Here is a 20,569-nt window from a genome sequence, read left to right on the forward strand (position 1 = left end):
TTTTAGTTGGAACATGTTCAGAAAATTAACTCTTTTGGAAAATGTTGGTGGCCCTGAAAAGGGCCGATGGTACTACAGGCTTAAAGCCTTTGGAAGATGATGATGACGTGTAGTCAGCTGCATATTCAGTGACGGCATAACAGATCACATTTTCTCGGCACACCTTCAGCACATCTTGGGTTTCCTCGAACATTAGACCGGAGATGAGCTTGACACCACCACGTCGAGCTAGACGACGAATGGCAGGCCCATGTTGTTCTTGATATGGTTCCGGCAGAGCTGGTTGTCTATATAACAGGTAGCGAACTGCGCGATCGCATTAGTTGCGATGCACCCGTTCAACGGCGAACAACGAGGAAACCCGTGGAAATCCGAGGTGTGTTGAAAGTGTGCCGAGAAAATGTGATCCGTGATGCCGTCACTGAACACGCCAGGAGCAGACAGTCCAGGCCATGGATGTTGTCTACTCTACGCATCATTATCACCAACAACCAAGTAACAAAACGGCCCTTTTCAGGGCCACCAAGTTCATTTGAGAAAAGAGTTAGAGTAGAATTTTTAAAGAACTACAAAAATAGTTTTCACTATTAAGTCAAGGCTATTTGTTTCTCATTGATGGCGCTGTTCCATTGATAGTAAGTTAGAAATTTGGAAAAGTGGATGGAACGCTTTGGATGCACATTATGGTCAAAATAACATACACACTGACTGGGTGTATCATATGGCTTACCTTCCCTACCAACATAATTCCTAAATTCCCGAGACATTTATGAAGGGTCGTAGAGTTCTCTGCATCTCTCTTAAGTAAATGTTGGACTAACATACCTTTCCTATCCCTACCAGTTGTAAGGACGTGGCTAGGACAATCCTTAACTTAAGCGGGATGTGGGAGATAGTGATTATTTCCTACTTACTATTTGTCCAGTAATAGATATCCGTCTTGCTCTTAATAGTTTTGAATTCATACCACCTACGATATTGTGCAACTTGTTCGATGATACTGCTAATGATGATTTCTGAATTCAATTTGCTCGAAATCGTTATGAATACTCCACCTCCTGTTTTTTCCCAGACCATTTAAAATTGCGATCGTCTCTTTAAACGTTATAATTAATACCAAAAACTTCTGCACTTCTTACACTATCATCCCAACTTTTTTCATGAGTCATTATTACAGAGTAAGTAGAACTTAATATATTGTTGTTAATATTATTCATTGTACCGGTGACGGTTAACATTTTGGTAATAAACCAAAATGTATGTAATGGTCTGAAGATAAGTTGAAGAAGTTGATGATAACCTGTCATGCAATAAAATTATTATCAAAATTATTTTCCCCTGATCCATGTTCAGAATTTGTTTCGTCCTGCAAAGCGTCGTGATCCTCGTCATTTTCTTCCTCTATGGAGCGTGTGAGTTTCGTAGAAAACACGAATGTCTCTCCTTGATGTAGAAAAGTCTTCAAGTCCTGGATAATGTCGGGTTCTGCCGGATCATTGTCTTCCTCCAAGGGGTGCGTCAGTTTCGTACAAAACACGAACTCCTGCATAACCATGCCTCGCATGATGCAGTTGCAGCCATCCCGTTAGGCAAGTGTGCTGGAACGATACGTGGGAATACATCGCACGCCGGATAGGGGTTTAAGATTTCCCCTCGTTGGAATTTCATTGTGGGTCGATAGTTAACCGGCGGCGGCCTGGAAAACCTATCTTTCTCTGCCACAAGAAGCACTCGATCGGGTGGCAGTAGGTAGTTGTTGTTGTTGCCAAAATTGTTGTTATTATTGCCAAAATTGTTGTTGTTGTTTCTGTTTTGATTTTGGTGCTGGTTGTTGATTTTTTTATTGTTGCAGTTGTTGTTGTTGTGGTTGTTGCTAATTTTGCTGTTGCTATTGTTGTAGTCTAAATTTTGACGTGCCATATTCTACTTCCTCCATTTTTTAGCCTTGTCAGCAAATTTTTGCTGACTCAAGTGACGTGATACACGAGCGTCGTAGTCCGTCCAATCTGGTTTCCACACCTTCCGGGCACCCTGAATCAGTGGTATCGGCATGATTTGTGTTTTTGATTACGATTTCTAGGCTGGAGCACGAGCTAACTGACGGATTCAAAGGTGCGTTATGAAAATATGCTATATTAGCAGAAATGGACTTCAATTCATCATACACATTTAGAAATACCTAATCTTACACGTGATGGATTCCAACTTTGACATAAAGGATGAGACATATACAAACATGTCATGTACAATTAAGTGCTTCGATACTGAAAAGTTCGAACGTACATTTGATTGAGCTGAATTTCGCGTCTATTATGACTCAATTTTATGTCAAAATAGACGCTTGTATGTCAGTCTTGAAGCACCTAAATTTAGGTCATTTTTTCCTAAGTGTGTCGCATTGGATTACTGTGCATTAGCGCACAAGAATTCATGTCCATCGTGAGACTTAAGAGTTGCTTGATTTCTTCATTCAAACATTTCAAGTCATCAGACATATCCGACGTCATTGCTATATCAAATAGCGATGTTATGTGGTTTTTTATGGTCGTTAAGTTACCAAAAGAACCAGTGCTTCTAGTGCTCATAAGCTCTTTTTTATTTCACTGAGCTGATCCTCGAGGCGATCAATGGCTTTATGCACAACTTCTATATTGTTTTGCTGAGTTAAAAGATGGACAACCTGGGGTTATTGTTAATGCTGTCGGCCAATAGCGTGTGTTGTTCCTCTACAGGCCATAAAATAAATTTTGTTTTGCTCCCGGGTGATGTCCGGAACACGTGTGTGTGACTAATGTGGTCCACCGTAGTCAATATAATCACCAATGACAATGTTTTTGAGTTCTTATGTGATTTGACGTGTCGCATGATGTTGTTTGAGTCAATATGATTTTTACCATTTCTCCGGGGGTACCCGGAACATGTCCGGGTATAACCAATGTTGCCCTGGACACAGAATATGACTGCTATTGTTCATATTTATGAATTTTCAGTGCCACATTATGGGTGGTGCCACATTATGGGTGAGTGAAGATAGTACCTTTCATGTGGCGCTTGTTTGTGGTTTCCGAAAATCTTGTCATGGGCCATATTACCCCGGTGGTGGTTCTTCTTACAATTACCCCCCTTGGTTCGAAAATTGAAGAAAAAACATAAGAAATGTGATACATCTCAAAAAAAAATCTAATTTTTATCCATAGATAAATGAACACTTATTCTTATGTAGCATAGCAAAATGTTAAATTTCTTGCTAATTTTGAGCTACTTAAAATATTGCTTAGGGTGGCGGTCTTACCCCGTCTTTCCTAAGACCGCAAAGTTTCAGAGAGCAACAGAAAATAGAATTCTATTGCTACGCGTTGATTTCAACTTATGCAAACTGGTAATTCTTACTCTTGAAGAAACAGCTGGCCGAATTAAATATTTTGTTTTACAATTGCATAAGACCTCAGTAATTTTTTTTAATCATTACACAGTGATCCAGAATGGGAATTTAGCAAAAGTCCTAGTGCTTTTGTATTAAGTTTTAGACGTTTGGTGTCTTAAGCAGTGGCGTTGCGTATCCTCACTTTTTACCTGGTACGTGATATCTAAAAATAATTACATTGAAATCGATTGCAAAATGCACAGAATCTTCTAATTTTATGGATATTTATATATTGCAAGTAATATTTTGAGATTAGTGAACGTTTTGAGATCTTAATAACAGGTAGATTGAGATTAGGGTGACGTTACTGTCTTTGGTAATTTTGTTTTGCTCATTTTTGGTCGTTTTTATTGTTAAATTTAGGGTGGTTGAGGGCCATATATTTATTTACCTTATATCTCAAAAAGGGCGATTATCGGGTGGTTAGAGGGCTTGGTGGTTACTTGGGCATGCCTCTGCATCTCCACAATTGCCGCGGGGAAGGAAGGATTATGTTTAGGTCAGGATTCAGTGAGAGCAGCAGACTGTTTTTATTTTAAATCTAGTGGGATAGAAGAAGACATATTGAAAATTGTAAGGAAGGAGATGGGCCTGGGATTGAACTCCTGATCTTCTGTTCAGTAAGCGAAAACGGTAGCTACTAAGTTACCGAGCCTCGTCATCTCAAATAACTAAAAAGTTGATTAATCTCCCCGACTATACAAACCAACCTAACTTCACTCACATCAAAAGATTGGCTAAAACAAATAGAAAACTTACCCGAAGACACTATCTACCTAAATCGTCTGGTTTGGGCGCAATCGATTATTTCCTCCTATGAAAGAATTTGAAACCATACACTGCACAATACGAGGAAGGATTCTACGGATTGTGACAGTGTGTTTTAAAGATTTAAAAATGTATGTTATAAAAAGGCATGTTGATCCAAAATCGATAAAGTTGTGAACGTAATTTTCGCACCTTAGACTGTTTAACTTATTCTAACGCATTACATCTACCCTTACTTTTTTTTAATTTCAGCGAAACGAGTCGAATCTCGACGTATCACTGTCGGTGCCACACTACAATGGCCAGCATGGGCAGCATTACAATATGAACGATCATGTAAGTGTTAATTTTTATTATTTTAAATTCAAATCAACCATCTGCACTCTCTCATTCCACTTTACTCCCACCTTTACCTGCAATATCTAGACCTCAAACCTGAACGATACGTTCTTCATAACCAGTTCACCGTCTAGCTCTCCACAAAGATCATTCTTCAATTCTGATTCGAGCACTTCTCTCCCGATATCTCCCATTAGAAATGATTTCCAATGCGTTACAGATCAATTCTTCAAGTCTGACAAATCTGATTCTATGATTGTCGCCAATGAAGATTTTTTCGAATTACACTCAAGTGCATCATCAAGCGAAATTGATTCATTGAAAAATATTTTTTATGATTACTCTGAAAATGAAGACGAAGAGAAAGTAAATGAATCGGGATTTGTTTCTGCTTCACCTCAGAATTCCATTCCCTTGAAAGCTGGCGGGACATTGAGTTCGAATCGTGTTCATAAGAATCTGGATGCATCGTTTGATGAGGATATCCCCTATTGGAATGGTTTGATGAACTGTAACAGGGTGATGTTTCCTGCCTTAAAAGACGAGACTCCCAAGAAGAATAAGATCAACAAGACACAAACCAGTCCATTAAAATGGAAAAATCATACTCTTGTCAATGGATTCACAGTTTTCCCCAATTCAGTTGATAATCAGAAAGTTAATAACACAATCGGAGTTTTAATTTGTGAAGAAATGGATGATTCAAATGCTACTAGAACCAATGAACTGAAAAAGAAATTTGACGTTCATTCATCAAATAAGAAAGACTGTGATTTAGAACAGGATGGAATTCAAGTGGTAGCACCAAATGCTCAACCGGAAAATGCTACGAATGATCAGCAACAAAAAACGGTTTCTAATGTAGAATCGTCTGCATCTGAAGAGCTGAGGAATTTCGGACAAATTCTTCCATCGCCACCTGACAACCCATTATCACTAGACGATCTCCCGTTTAGTCAAAATATTCCAACTCAAGATTCGTTTAGGAGTTTTGTAATTAACAAAAATAATTATATCATTCCGAATCTGGACCAGAAATGTTTAAGTATTTTGAAAGATGTTTCAACCCGTCAAAAGGAGATAATGTCGACGATTGTGAATCTTTTTCATCATTTATCGAAATTAGAACTGGAAGGAAGCAAACTTTTCTTGCAGGTTCAATCCCGAGCAACGTGGGATATTTGCTCCATGGAAAAGGATATGTACGTTTAAATCTTTCATTTTCCACTGCCACATATTCATATCATTCTCCCCGCAGTCTGACAAGGCAGAATACACAAGAAGATAGCTTGAAAACCATTAATTTTCATCATAAAAATGGAAAACATCGCTTCGTTTTGATAGTATTTCTACTATCGGAGATCTTCAAGCTCCTAGCTCACGGATCATGTTGCACAAAACGGGAGTTGTACTATCGTGATCCTCAAATCACTCATAATCAGCGAAATGTAGATGAAGCTCTGCGAGACGTGTGTTTCCTCGTGAAGGCAGATCTTTGGGAAATGAATGTATTTTCCTCGTCTAAAGGACTCATCGCAGGACCAATGAAGTTTTGTTCGAAGCACGAAGAAATGGTTGACTGTTTCAACTCCCTTGGAACGCAAATACCAGCCGATGTGAATGGATTAATGGAAATCCAAGTCGATGCGGATTTGATACTGATTGTCGAAAAAGATACAGTGTTCAGAAGACTTCTGGATGACGGTATTCTCTCCCGATTGTCGAAGAAGATCGTCATGGTTACGGTATTTAGTTTAAATTGATTATGATGATTTTTTTGAAACATTGAATCAATCCTTTTTCACAGAGCAAAGGATACCCGGATGTTGGGACAAGACTGCTGCTAAAAAGGATTTGGGATACGTTTAAAACTCCAATGTATGCTCTTGTTGATGCTGACCCCTTCGGGATCGAAATCTATTGTGTGTACAAATTCGGATCGCTGGTATATGTTACATTCCATATTCTCACCTTAAAAATTCACCACCCGGACATTTATTTTAAAGGCCCTCTCCCATCAATCGACTCTACTGGCTGTTCCATCGATTCGATGGCTGGGACTCCGACCTTCTCACATAGCGTTGCTGGATTTGAAACTACTTCCGCTCACCGCGCGGGATCAAAATCGTATCAAAGCACTATTGATACGTCCCTACATTGGTCAACCGGGGTGTGAGCTCTACCAGGAGCTGAAACTGCTTCAGGAAATTAACGGCAAAGCAGAGATCGAAAGCCTGGCTGACATTTCGATGGATTACTTAATTAGCGAGTATTTTCCAAATCAACTCAGGTTGATTAATGGAACAAGAAATTAAATAATTGTTTATTGAAGATGTAGATTTATGAACAAATTTTTTGATATCCTTTTTATTATTTTTTTTAGATTAGATCTATCAATATATAGAACTAAAAATCGTTAGTAATTTAATGATAATCTGTATCCAGTATTGCTATAGCTCTTCAGGTTTATGATATTTAGGTCATTAAATGTACAGAAACAACTTATTTAACTTCAAAGCCTGATGTAAGCTTATTTTTAACATGATTTTCAAAATTATCATGGCATGGCTTAATTGCTTTTAAATTTCTACATAGTAAAAATGGAAAAAAATAGCTAGCTTTACTTAAAAATTACGAATATGATATAGAAATATCTCGTTAACATTACTTTAACAAGTTAAATATCATGTGTCAATCATCAGCATCGAAGTATCACACTTTCGGGTTTGAGGCTTCTTATTATACAAACTTCAAATTTTAATAACTTAAAACTTTTACGTGAATTGAATTTAACCACTGTGTACTTAAATGTAGGCTATTCTCGTAATAAAAACATTAATCAAATGTTAGCAAGATTTTATACTCACTTAATAATAAATGTTATCCATTCATGACACACACAGTTTATTTAATATGAACGTTTCAAATAAGAACTTTTCATATACAAAGTTGTCGTAGAAATCAAGCCGCAATTCATTAAAGGTTAATAATTCCCTAGGCGGGAATTACCAAACCGGAGGCGGCGGGTACGATTCCCGGTCCGATCGAAGAAGTTTTTCGAGTTGAGAATTTTCTCGCTCTCCCTGGGATACATATACAAATATGTGCATTGGTTGGTATAGAAAGCTTTCAATTAATAACTGTGAAGTGTACTCACCAATTTGGGAGCAGGCAAAACATTCGCTACAGATGCGTAAAAAAGGTAGAAGAAGAAGTAATAATTCCCATTATGTGAAATACACTCAATTCTGTTTTTACGCGATTTATTTTCGCCTTTGTTTTGGACGTGTGGTCTCAATTTTCTACCAAATTTAATGCGGCTTGTTTTAGAAAATCAAAAAAAAAGGTGGTATTTAAAATTGCTGCATGAGGGCAAATTCTAAAAAATGAAAATCGGTTGAAAACACAATTGAGTGCATCTAGAATGCAACAAATCCTGAAGAAGATTAGATTAGATGTCTTTTAAAAGAGACTTTCTTGTCCTGAAAAATATTTATATAATATTTTTGTCAATCGTTTAAATTTGATATGAATATAATTTTTATTGGTCAAACTTTTCATAAAATTTTTAATCTGCCCCATATTTTTAGCAAAGCATAGAGAAACGTGCTTTTCCAGTTTGTAAGGATATGAATGTAGTCAACTTTCCATTTCTCGATATTAAAGGGATAGGAGAGATCGACATTCACAACAGTGATTTATTACTTTACTTCGGGTTCAAAAAGTGTGTTTGTTTATTCTGTATCCAAAGCAAAACTAGTACACTGATTTTTAAACGTAGAAAAAACTAGTTATTTTGATATTTTTTCAACGACATATGGAGAGTAATTTGTTCGCGAATATATTTTAAGAACCATTGACATAAAGGACAAACAATACCGAGATATAGAGAACTGGATGTATGGGAATCTGAAGGAACTGCTCAAACTATCGAGATAGGGTGGAATATCGAGATATAGAACATCGAGAAATGGAGAGTTGACTGTATAACCTCCTTGTTGACCCTAAAATGGTAATCCATGAGAATATCTACCTTTCAATTTCGCATTACACGAAGCAAACTCCGAACATTATTGTGCCACAGCAACAGCGGTTTCCACCACCGACTGCTGGCAGGAGATTGGAAGTCCAAACATGTCACTTCACAATGGCAAACTCTATGAGTGATGGAGTATGACACCACACACCGGTACGATTCGATGATGGCAATTCAAGAAGTAATGCAATTCGATTCGCTGTTCAAAAACATACATACACTTGATTGGAAAAGGAGAACGCACGCGCATCTAACGTAAGGAAGTTGTATTATGGCCATAAAGGGATTTATTTCAGCATTGAACAACAATCTGTCATAATCCTTCAATATGAATTCTCGATTGTAATGCACTGTACTTAGTAATGTTACTTTAACACAACTAACTGCGAATATGACTAATGTGTATCGAATCCCATCGACCTACAAAATCAAACGTCCCCCAATCCGGTACCATCACGGTACCCGGCTCAACCGTTGATGTTGTATGTTGTTATGCTCATGTATTATGGCTGGAGTGAGCTGACCTAAATTGGATTGGATTTTTGTGATTAAGAAACAGTTGGAAAGAAAATGCTGATTGACAGTGGGATTATTTCGCAAAGGAAATACAGCTCTGCTTAGCTGGTCTCTTTCGCTCTTCTCGCTCCAGCCCGTCTCTCAACTGGGGCACTTTCCCTCCTTCACTGACTAGATGTGGCGCTCGCCGAGAAGTGCACACAGAACAAACGCGTATTGAAATTGAATTTACGAAACGAACCAGAGTTGAACCTCGCCGATTCTCTTTCACCACCTCCCGAATGGTACATAATACTTACTAATGCTCTTGGCTGGTGTGAATGATGTATGTTTGTACACGTGAGAGAGTATGGATTGGATACATACAAGAAGAGAGCCAAAGTGATGACTTATTGTGCTTGCTAATGAACTCATTCAATTAGCGATGTCGCTATCTGTGATGGAGATTTTAAATGATACATTTGATTCGATTGAATAAGCTCTTTTTTCGCGAGACACACACCCTGTCTATCGTTTGGAATCTATCCCAGTTTGGACCCGATGCGAACGCGATTGGCGTCGACTTTCAATCAACATGAAATTTGGATTAATTTTATTGTGCTGATCAATTTGATTTGGTGTATTTTAGATTATCGATAAGGCAGCCCCGGCAGACAGCTGTATGGGCAGATATGATGAATGAATGAGAATGCGGTGTACAAAAGCAAGTGACTTTTTAACATTCAGCACTCAATTTGCAGACGTAATCCGTCTTTTGTGAACGTTAAGTGCTTTGAGTGCCTACAATTTGTGCAATTCATGCATTTCCTATTTAGTAACGTTGTGCTTAAATTTCATTCATAAGAAATATTACCACTTTCGCCAGCGAAATTTTGTACGTCATCTGCTTTATTATTGTTTCACAGTGACACAAATTAATTGTTTATATAGTTTATATATTCAGCCGTACGTTTTTCCTCTGAAAAGTACACAATTTAAGGCCTGAAATGTTTATTAAAAATAGCGAGAAAATCGACTTAGTTGAAAAGATATTTGGGAATAACATGATGTATGGAACAGGGATGGAAAATCATTTACATTCATTTCGTGCATTAATTTACATTCATTTGTCTCTAACTTTTTTCATCAATAGAATACCGTAAAATGATGTATAAAGGTTTTGTATGTTATTCTTTTTCAGTGAATGCAATTTACATTCACTGAAAAACAATGGTGGGTTCTTATCGCTCTGATTAATCATGCATAAGAGATACAGATTTGAGTTATTTACAAAATATGCAGCTAATATCAAAGCCTACAAAACCTTCAAACATTATTTTATGGAATTCTGTTGATGAAAAAAGTTAGAGGCAAATGAATGTAAATGAATGCACGAAATGAATGTAAATGATTTTCCATCCCTGGTATGGAATTCCGTTAGGTAATATGGCGAGTGTCTACGGCCATACATAACTTTTGATTTGCATGTATTTTTTTTTTTCACACATCCCGGTATTGAGTGTGTGAAAATTCTTGGAGATCAAGTCTCCCCAAACAGACTTTTATTTTTTGCACACTCATATCTCAGGATTCAGTGTGTTTAATTCTTGGGGGATCAAGTCTCTCCTAGCCAACTTCAAATCAAACTGAATAAAATATCAAAAGAAGCAGCTCAAAGCCAATGGTAAGAATTGATTCACCTTATTCAAAGCTTTGAGCTGTGAAAATTGATACGGTTTGGTTCGATATCCAAAAACTTTTTAAAAAAAAAAAACATCCTGGTTAAATAATTGTCTTAGCATGTGAAAACATAAGAACGGCTCTCAAAACATATACGTTCCACAAATTGAAGCAAATGTCACGATAAACTGCAATTTTTCATGCCTATTGAGGTACCTAACAACTGTGCAAAATTTGAGCAAATTTGGTTATGATCTGGATTTGCGGGAGAATTTTAAATGTTGTATACCATTTGGCATTGATAATTATCTTTTAAAAGTGCCCGGATTTCGGTGCACTACGGTACCTACTTTCAGGTTGGTTCAACCCAAAACTGGTGCAATAAAGCAAAGTACTCATTGAGATCAATGAACTAGTTTTGGAATTGCGATGTAAAAATCAAAGTATCGATCTGTTTCCAATGTTGTGTCAAGACATTGAGTACTGACTGAGCAACAATAAACTGAAATTGGATGCCTAATAAATTATTTTACTGGTGTTTTATGACGATAAAAATATTGGACGCCATGTTGAAGCTATGATGCATGGGCAACATTTTGCCTTCAGGATCCCCCCGTATAACACTGTGGTGAGAGCAGACATATGTTCCAATAGAATCATACCAACCATGAAGGAATAGCGAAGAAAGAGAAAGTTGTATTAATGATTGAAGAAACAAAAACTGCAAAAATACATTCAAAGATACCTACATAAGTTAAATCGTTTAAAGCACTTCCTGATTCCGTCTCTCATCTCATTGCACACCCATTTACTGCCGGTGACGTACTGAGTAAAAGCAGACATGACGGCGGTACATTCACACAACAGTACGCGCATCTAACTGCTTATCAATTTCATGTCACGTTTTATTTATTTAATTAAATATTCTTGTGCAGTATGTATAGTGAATTTGATAGAAGAATTTATTCGCAAATAGACATTGCGCACGCGAGGGGCTTCACGATTCGTCGGAAAGTTGGTCAATCAGCCAAGAAACCTTGCCATGGTGAGTGGTGAGTGGTCCCTGCTTCTATGCCTCTCAGTGCTTCCAGGTTGCCCCTCCGGATGATAGATGCTGCCATGCCATGGAGACAAGAAAAACGGAACGACATCGATTAAGTAATGCGCGATCCAACGAAGCAAAAGACCAAAGAAAAAGCGTTTTATTTGTGTTATTTGCACACTGACATTTAATTTAATGAACTGTTTATATTAATGACAATAATGAAGCAAAACAAAATTAATAGTACAGGAAAAGAGAAAAATGGGGAAAAATGGAAAATAAATCCGAGGCGATAACAGTGTTTTTATTTTCCTGTTTTTTTTTTCTTTTCGAGGTAAGTGGGTCATTCGGCCGCTGTGTAAAACCATATAATCGTTCCGTTAAACATATAAACATACCCGCTTTGAGTGCGTTTTTGAGAATGCTTTCTTCTTTTGAAAACAGACTTGTGTGTTGTACACAGTACGACTATTAAATGGCTTTGCTTTTGAGGCTGACTAGCAAGCAGCTGGAACGGACGCAAAACCGACGATGAGTTGGGGCGCACGCGCTCTCTAAAATCGATTTGACGTAGCGATATCATTTTCATAGCGGAAGAGCTAAATGGTGATAAAAGGTATCAACAGAGTGTAAATTGGATGAATATATAATTTCGACATCCTTCGCACCAGTAACGCAAGAAGCCATCCATCATATTTAGGCAGGCGGTAATTTAACCGGTCAATATAAGGTGAATCGATATATCCAGACGCTAAGTCTGTTTCGTCACTAAGAAATAATAAGTACGGAACATGTTTGCATATTAATCCAATTGAATATTGGCTGTTCAATTAGCATAATGGCTTTCAGTATTGAAAATATTTATGGTACGCATTTACGCGTGGAAACTAAAATCGATTTAAATTTAAATTTCACTAATAATGTGATTTGTTTTCAATCGAACCATTGCAAAGTGATCTAGAAGCCGTATTTAATAGTGCTGGGACTCCACAGTGTGTTTTTGTTGTCCGTAAATTTGAGACTACTAGTAAAATTTCATTTCAATTTTTTCATAAAAAATGTGGGTCAAGTTGAGCGTTTATTTCTATGGGTCACTTTTCTCGCAGTATTTTTATATGGAACATATTGTGAAAAAAAAAATAATTCCGGACTCCCGGTGAAATATTTAAGTAATAGTGTCATAATGACGGATAAAGTCCCCTCTTTTGAATGTTAAAGGTTTCGCGAATGCCGATTTTGTTGTTTTAATGTTAATCTGACAAATACACCTGATTCATATTATGGCAATTAACAGATCTACCATTGCATATCAGGTGGCATGGGCACCTAAAAACGAACTATGGTAAATGTCCCTAATATCGGCCTAAGTGTCCCTAATATTGGGCCCATTCATAAGTTTCGAAGGAAAGCATATTTTGATCATTTTTCACCAGCAACTAGCAATCAATTTATACAGATGACGCATTGTTCTAAGGACAGATTCGTACAGATGACGCATTGTTTTAAGGAAAATTTATGAACACGATATTATTATCGATGGGCCCAATTTTTAGGCCAACATTGGAGCCATTAAACAATAGAAATAGAAAGGGAGAACAAATTTGAAATAGTTACTATCCGTCTGATCACCATCTCAACGTTTTCTCAATTTATATTATTCCAATATTAGCCACTGGAAAGCATAGAAATGGTGAATGTTAATTCAATGATATTCTTTTTTGTCTGATAGGGGAAAAAGCTCTAATGTTGGCCTATGGATCTAAGATTGGACCCATCGCTAAAAATTTGCTATTCATCAATTTTATCTAGATGGACGCGTCATTGGGAAGCTACTAATGGATATTTTTGGTAGCTATTGAAAATGTAGTCGATTGCTGAATTTATGTATGGGCCCAAATTAGGGGCATTTAGGCCGACATTACATCCATTTCCCCTAGTCATTTTATTAAAAAAAAAAAATGAAATATCCGGATAGTTGATAGTAAGGTGGAATAAATTGTTTGAGCGAAAACTATTTGTTTTATGCAAATAAAAAGAAAGTTTTATAATCTAGTTTAGCCAATCTTTTGATGTTCAATACATTAGGTTGCTTCTTACAGTTGATGAGCTCTAAATATAAAAAAATTTAGGTATTCGAGCCAGACCGGCATAATTTTTGACAAAGTTATAGAACAACTTAATTGAATCAACTTTGCCGAGGCAATCAACTTTCTATATCTAATGGTTTACGGTTAATACTGGTTTTCAATAATTAATTTAGGGTGCTTCAATAAAAACAAATACCCCGAATACGTCGTTAGGCAAAATAACCATAACAATTTTATTAGGGTTGCCCCTACAAAATTGGTTTTTCAACAGTTACTTTTTATACATTGACTTCTCTTAAATGATTTGTTCTAGACACTTTTTGAACTATTTTTGGGGTACATTTTTGACAAATTAGATGATTAGCTTCAATTTCGCCCATTGTATGGATGAAATTGTAAATTTCGTGAAATCGCTGGACGCGGACCCCGTACAGATGATTGCTAAATTTCGAATAGCAGAGGAAAAATCATTCATCAAGTTCAAATCAGAAGATTCGTTGCTTCATTGATTGCTACACAACCGTGAACATTAATTTTCCATTATGCCGATAGGAGGTACGCATGTCGCCTGCTAGGGACACCGTTAAATATGTGCGAGTGTACGATCTCTCACCAGAAGTCCCGACAGCGATGTGCAGTTCCTCAATCGAAAGGGGAACATATTCTACCAATGGGTACACAAATTTGAGTTTTCTTTGAAAGACGGAGGAACATCGAATGAATTCCTGCCCCAAGCGGAAGGATCGGAAACAGCCACTACAACAACGAACGGATGAAGAAACCCAACAACGGAATGAAGAAAAAACCAGTACGTACGCTGGTGTAGTGAGTGGAGGTGGATCACCAAACGAGGAAGCGGTTGAGGTCCTGGAAGAATAGGTGGTGTTGATGGAGGTGACTTTCCCGGACGCCGAGAAGAACAGTGAGAAACAGCAGCCGTCTGTTTCAAGTACAACAATGATGCGTATTACTACTACAAATTCGGGATAGTTGACTACCCCGAGAAGGAGCAAATAAAAGACGAGGGAGGCCGAGCGCCTGGTGCTGCTGAAGGAAAAAAAAACAATTGGATGAAGTAAGGGAGTTGAGGGCACGGATGAAAGCGGAAGCTATACTCAAGTCGCCTCCAAGAAAGAGTAAGAAGAAGTCATAAACAATGTACCTATTAATATATTATTGTGATTATAACATTGTGTAATGATTCTCAGCTCCGTGGAGTCCTTTTACAAATTTGAGCCTATCAAATAAACTAATTGCAAAAAAGAAATCAGTGTATAAAAAATTAACCATAAATTTTTCAGGAGTCACCCTATGTTACTTAGTAAGATCAAAAATAAATCACGAACCGTTAGAGATAGAAAATTTCTTCGTTGAGTACAATGTTCGACAAAATTATAGGAAAACTTATTCAAAGCTACTTTACCCCGTAACGTGGGTAGATCACCTTTTTGTGGTACGTTGCGGGATGTAAGATCTACCACCGATTCCTAATACTCACTACTTCAAACTAGGGGAACAGGATTTTTCAGTAATCAAAGGAACACATCTTAGTCCTTGTTACTTTTTATGCCTTGTTGATAGCGATAAGTCCTTGGGTTGCCTAAACCGAGGATGATCTTGAATCAAGGAAACATGAGTTAGTTAGTCTTCATCTAAGTCAGCGCTGACCAACGTGACGTGGTCTCTGGATCTCAACAATGATCTGACTCTAGTCCAATTTTGTTAATCATTATGAGTTAAAACTCATAATGGGCTAAAGCCCAGAATGAATGAGTGTCCCGAATGAGTGGTTTTATGTCCCGAACTTTGCTAAAGATTGCAATTTTTTTACGATTTCTGTTTGTTTTTAATAAGTAACATAATAAGTAAATTAACTTTTTACCATTCATTTCTCGTAAACAGTTTGTTCTAAACACTTTTTGAACTTTTTATGGCACACACCAAGCTTTAAACGGTTGGAAAAAAATTAACGATTTTCATTAAAAAATACGGCCTTTTAAGAAGTTAAGTAAATGAGTAAAAAAAAAAAAAAACCTTCACAGTTTTTTTCATCGTAGATGAATAAAAGTACAATCTTTTAAATGCATCTAATTACATAAAAATCTGCTTGCGCCATTTTTAGACATCTTATTCTGTGGGTTTATTATGTCTCTACTGGTGCTTTACACGTTTCATGGATTTTTTTTGTTTATTAATTTATTTGATAAGGCTCAACACAAAAAAACATTTTATCTTCCGCTATCCAATAAGCCTCCTCCACTAGAATGGGAGCCGCTTCCAGTGGTTTCATTGTATGTCAGATTCGAAACGGTTGCTTTTCAAAGTCGACGACGCATTGACTGAAAGAACTGCTGATGAAGAACAATGAGGAGGATCACACAATGGTTGCTGCCGAGTAAACAGACGATCGCATGACACACATTGAGAGTGATCTACTTCTGTCGACAGCCGAGTGAACACTCTTTCATGGAATTGTGTGAGGTAAATCTAAAATTTGTTTATTTTTTCGCTTTTTGGCCTGGAACTGCTCTTTAGCCCTAGTGCTACACCTAGGCGCCTAATACAAAGGTGACACACAAGGAAGAAGTGTTAGTTTTTTTACTAAAATATCAATGTGGGAAGGCATTTGTGATCAGTATACACATTCTGGTTGCATGAAACATTAAAGTTGTCCAAAACTGCCCGTATTTTTTGTTTGTTTTGGCACTGTTTATGGCAAAATAGTGAACATTTCGTGAGCATTAACTAGCGGCCGACTACCGTGAGTACTTAACCACCTATACATACTCCCATCTTGGTGCAACGCACTCAAGGCGGATAATCACAGGTGAGCTGGAACTCACAGTCCGCTAGTGTTGATGAGTTATTTGCCGTTAATGTTCATGAAAAATTCGCTATTTTGCCATAAACAGTGCCAAAACAAAAAAAGTTAACGGGTGGATTTGGACAGATTTGGACCTGTTTCATACGACCGGAAGGTGTATGCTGGTCACAAATGGCTTGCGGAATTGATTTCCTACGCAAGTGATGTGAATTTCGCGAATAAACACGAGGAGGATTGATTACAGCAAAACTTGCTATATTCAATCGTCACAGTTTATTTTAGTAAACAAACTAACACTTCTTCCTTCTGTGGCACTATTCATTATCCGCCTTGCTACGAGCTTACCTACAAGAAGCTTATATATACGCATGTAGGAAGACGATGAAAAATTGGCCTATAGTAAAATAGTAATAGGGGGTTATGCCGAGAGTCAAAGTGACTTTTGTCACTAGTGAAGTGAGAAAGGTCACGTCGTGGTGAGTTGACTCTCTGTGCAAATCAAATGGAAAGTCACGTCACCACGACGGTGACTTTTCTCACTTCACTAGTGACAAAAGTCACTTCGACTCTCGGAATAACCCCCATAACTTTTTTCTCAGAAGTTGAATCAATTTGCGGTCTTCGATAAAGTTGTTCTGCATAATGTTCCAAATCTAAGTTTGAGGGTAGGTCAAAATTAAGCTAGTTTTGAATGTTTGACACACAAATGAATAAAGTTTCGACGTATTTTTCATACACTTGTCCATACAAAATTAATAATTCCCCTGTAAATCCAGACCATAAAAAAATCACTCACATTTTGCACAGTTTTTGGGGACCTCAATATAAATCGAAAGAGCAGTGGGGAGCAGGATGTTGTGATCCATTATATAATCTTTACTCCCCCCCCTCCCCCTAATATATAATGTTAAATTTTTTTGTATGAAGTATGATATACTCATAAAATTCATATGTTTGAAACATTTAATTGTTTGCTCCGATCAACAGGGTGTTATACTAAAAGAAACGGTAAATGTATTATTCAAGTGTAGACGGTAGTTTGTTAGAAGTTGGGGAGAGTTTGATCGTCAAGGAGCGGAAACAGAGAGGGGACTAGGAAGTGAAAAATAATTATTAAAGCACCGTGAAGGCACCGTATTTGATGCAGTTAAGGAAATATAAAATTCAATATTGATTTAAAAAATCAACACGCAATGATTTTCTTTGAAATTTTGCGTGCCACTATTTGGAATATTTAAGAATTGTAGCAACATATAAAACTGGACGAACTTGTTAAATAAATTTGGGAAAAAAATACTTTTGATATCGTAAGTCATGTATCTAATAATGGTACATTAATTTTACGATTTTCCTTATTTGACGCACTATAAATGTAATAAAAAAGCGATTTTTGGTTGACGACAAATAAAACAAAACTATAATGATGGATTGTTGAAGATTTCGTTAAATACGTAGTGGGAACATTTAATTTAATTGCCTTTCCAAAAAAGGGTCGTGGACATAGATTTATTAACAAAACAAAGTCATTTTAATTATTTCGAGATTTATTTCAAAAATATGCCAGAAGGATAACAATTGTCCATGATAGAACTATTCAACCAAATCTATTCTTTGTATTGATTTTCAAAATAGTAAAGTGTGGGGTGAAAGACGAACACATCTAGAGATTTCGACGTGGGAACATAGGGTCATTACCGATTTAGATTACTTTCGACCTTTCAGTGTGTGGGATAGGTTTACCCAGTTGTCCGAAAAAACACAAAACATACAGCTAACCCAGTTGCTAATCGATTTTCTGGTGATTTTTCTTCCTTTCGGATTCTATTTTTTGAACTGAAAATAATTAGGAATAGTATGAACCTAATTTGACGCAAACATCATACATAAAAGGATGACAAAATTGCATTAATAGTACCGGAACAGCGTTAAGTTGATTTTTAACATGAAAACCAACAAAAGCTGATCCATAAACTTTGATGTATGAATTTTGACGCATTTGACAGATGCAATTTTCCGTTCGCTCATAAATATATTGTCCAAAATAAGCTATCCACAGACAGATTTTCGTGGCGAATGTTAAGGTTGAGTGCTAATAAAACACTAGTGGTTGATATTTCGTTGTCTGAATGCGGGCATAGTACAACAGTGCGTCAAGTTTGGACCTGCGTCAAATATGGTACCTCCACGGTAGTACTCGTTTAATAAAAATGATGGTTAAATTTTACAGTCCACTTGCTTTTTTTTCCATTGATTATCCTAAGAACACGGAGCATCACGAACAGTAAAAAAATTTGAATTTTAACTATCGCGTAAAATCTCCCTTCGTTTAATTTTGAGCTATACTTGGCATAAACAGCGAAATATGAGCACCTTAGTAAAAGTTAATTAGAAATCATGTAGAAATAGAAACATAAGGTATTTTAGCAATTTTTACGTGTATTTAATTTCGGTGAATACGAAGTGAAGTGTCAACTTTTCTCTCACGGTGAAGTGATTCCCATTTGATTTACCCGGGAATCCCTTCACCATGAATGACAACTTGTCACTTCACTTCGTTTTCACCGTGAAGTGATAATAAGGGCCAGTAATAGTGACCATTGATAGAACCAGCGGATTGATAAAATGCTGTATAGTGAATACAATGCTTATTATGTTGACTGAAAATCCTTTAATATTTAAGAGATGATGAGAAAAAAAATAATTTTCACCATTATCTTAGACACATAATTTAGTTTTGATACGGTTTTCATGAAGATGCATATAGAAGCATGTTCAACAAGTTTGTTAAAAAAAAGTAGATTAAATTAATAGGTAACTTCTCCAAACGAACAGTGGCCTATCTCGCCCCATATGATCTTCTTGCTCCATCAACCCTATATGTAATCAAATCTATTGATAACCGAGTCTGAGCTGTGCATTCGCTTTGTTTCGTCAGTATGTGCTTAGATTGAGAACAACATGCTCACTTAGCTCACTTATTCTCAATGCAAATTACCAAACCATATGTTAATGAGAATGCCAACCCAAGAACCGGAGTAAAACACAAGTCTCAAATTTAATATAATTGCAGTCAATCAATTAAATGCAATTCAATTAAATGTGATTTATGGCTGCACCACAAAGCCAATGATGTATGTTTTTGTTCTAAAGATAGTCTCAAGATATACATGGTCATTCACAATCTGATTGAAGAATTCCTCGCATTCATTACATTCAGACTCAAATCCCCGTTATCCTACAAATAGTTAAATTGAGGACGTATTTTACCTACTCCATTGGCAGCACCTCAACTACGATAAATCAATGCTAAACGTACCCCCAAAGCACCAAAAACCTGCAATTGCACCCGAATAACAATGTATTCCATCCAATAAAAATAAATTATTCCCTTCGCACATTGCAGACCTTTCATACGCCATCGTTTGGCGACGAGGAATTTGACATTCCTACAATGAACTCACATCTTCATCCTCAACAGCAGCAACAACATCAACAACATCAACAACAACAACAACAACAACAGCAGCAGCAACAACAACAACAACAGCAGCAGCAGCAACAACAACAACAACAACAACAGCAGCAACATCCACATCAAACGCATCAGATGGAACAGCACCAGTATCAAATGCACAATAATGGCCAACCGCCGCCCCATATGGGAATGCTAAATGACCAGCAACAGCCACAACAGCAGCAGCAGCAACAGCAACAATACAATCAATGGCATCAGGAATCACATTTAACTCACCACAGGTATGTGTGTTCCTTTACCTACTGCTACTACACACCATCATAAGCTCGACCTACAGCTACATTGCTAGTCTCCAATCGCACTAGGTGACGATGACAACAACGACAGTGTCTACTCTCG

General features: G+C 37.0%; 2 protein-coding genes across 5 annotated transcripts in view; both read left to right on the forward strand.

Annotated features, from left to right (window-relative positions):
* Positions 1-20,569, forward strand: part of LOC135702970 (myb-like protein Q) — a 193,546-nt gene that overhangs the window by 103,769 nt on the left and 69,208 nt on the right. For 3 of the 4 annotated variants that reach the window (XM_065224076.1, XM_065224051.1, XM_065224059.1), the window contains 2 exons: positions 4,445-4,528; positions 20,099-20,451. In XM_065224076.1, coding sequence (XP_065080148.1) covers positions 4,445-4,528; positions 20,099-20,451 — 437 coding nt within the window. The remainder of the gene's footprint in view (positions 1-4,444; positions 4,529-20,098; positions 20,452-20,569) is intronic. The other variant, XM_065224067.1, reaches the window with a different exon arrangement.
* On the forward strand, positions 4,573-6,846 carry LOC135702844 (meiotic recombination protein SPO11). Its single transcript, XM_065223888.1, has 4 exons — positions 4,573-5,733; positions 5,790-6,276; positions 6,339-6,476; positions 6,538-6,846. The coding sequence occupies exons 1-4, from the start codon at positions 4,784-4,786 to the stop codon at positions 6,844-6,846; spliced, it is 1,884 nt and encodes a 627-aa protein (XP_065079960.1). The 5' UTR covers positions 4,573-4,783.

The sequence above is a fragment of the Ochlerotatus camptorhynchus genome, unplaced genomic scaffold (genome assembly GCF_037179485.1).
Source record: "Ochlerotatus camptorhynchus isolate MF236.1 unplaced genomic scaffold, CSIRO-AGI_Acam_v1.1 ptg000019l, whole genome shotgun sequence".
NCBI lineage: Eukaryota > Metazoa > Arthropoda > Insecta > Diptera > Culicidae > Ochlerotatus > Ochlerotatus camptorhynchus.

Excerpts from the sequence above, each read along its gene's own strand:
- LOC135702844 (XM_065223888.1), top strand. The coding sequence starts at position 4,784 with ATGATTGTCGCCAATGAAGATTTTTTCGAATTACACTCAAGTGCATCA. Across the intron at positions 5,734-5,789 it reads TGCTCCATGGAAAAGGATAT|TCTGACAAGGCAGAATACAC; the intron begins GTACGTTTAAAT and ends TTCTCCCCGCAG. Across the intron at positions 6,477-6,537 it reads TGTACAAATTCGGATCGCTG|GCCCTCTCCCATCAATCGAC; the intron begins GTATATGTTACA and ends TTTATTTTAAAG.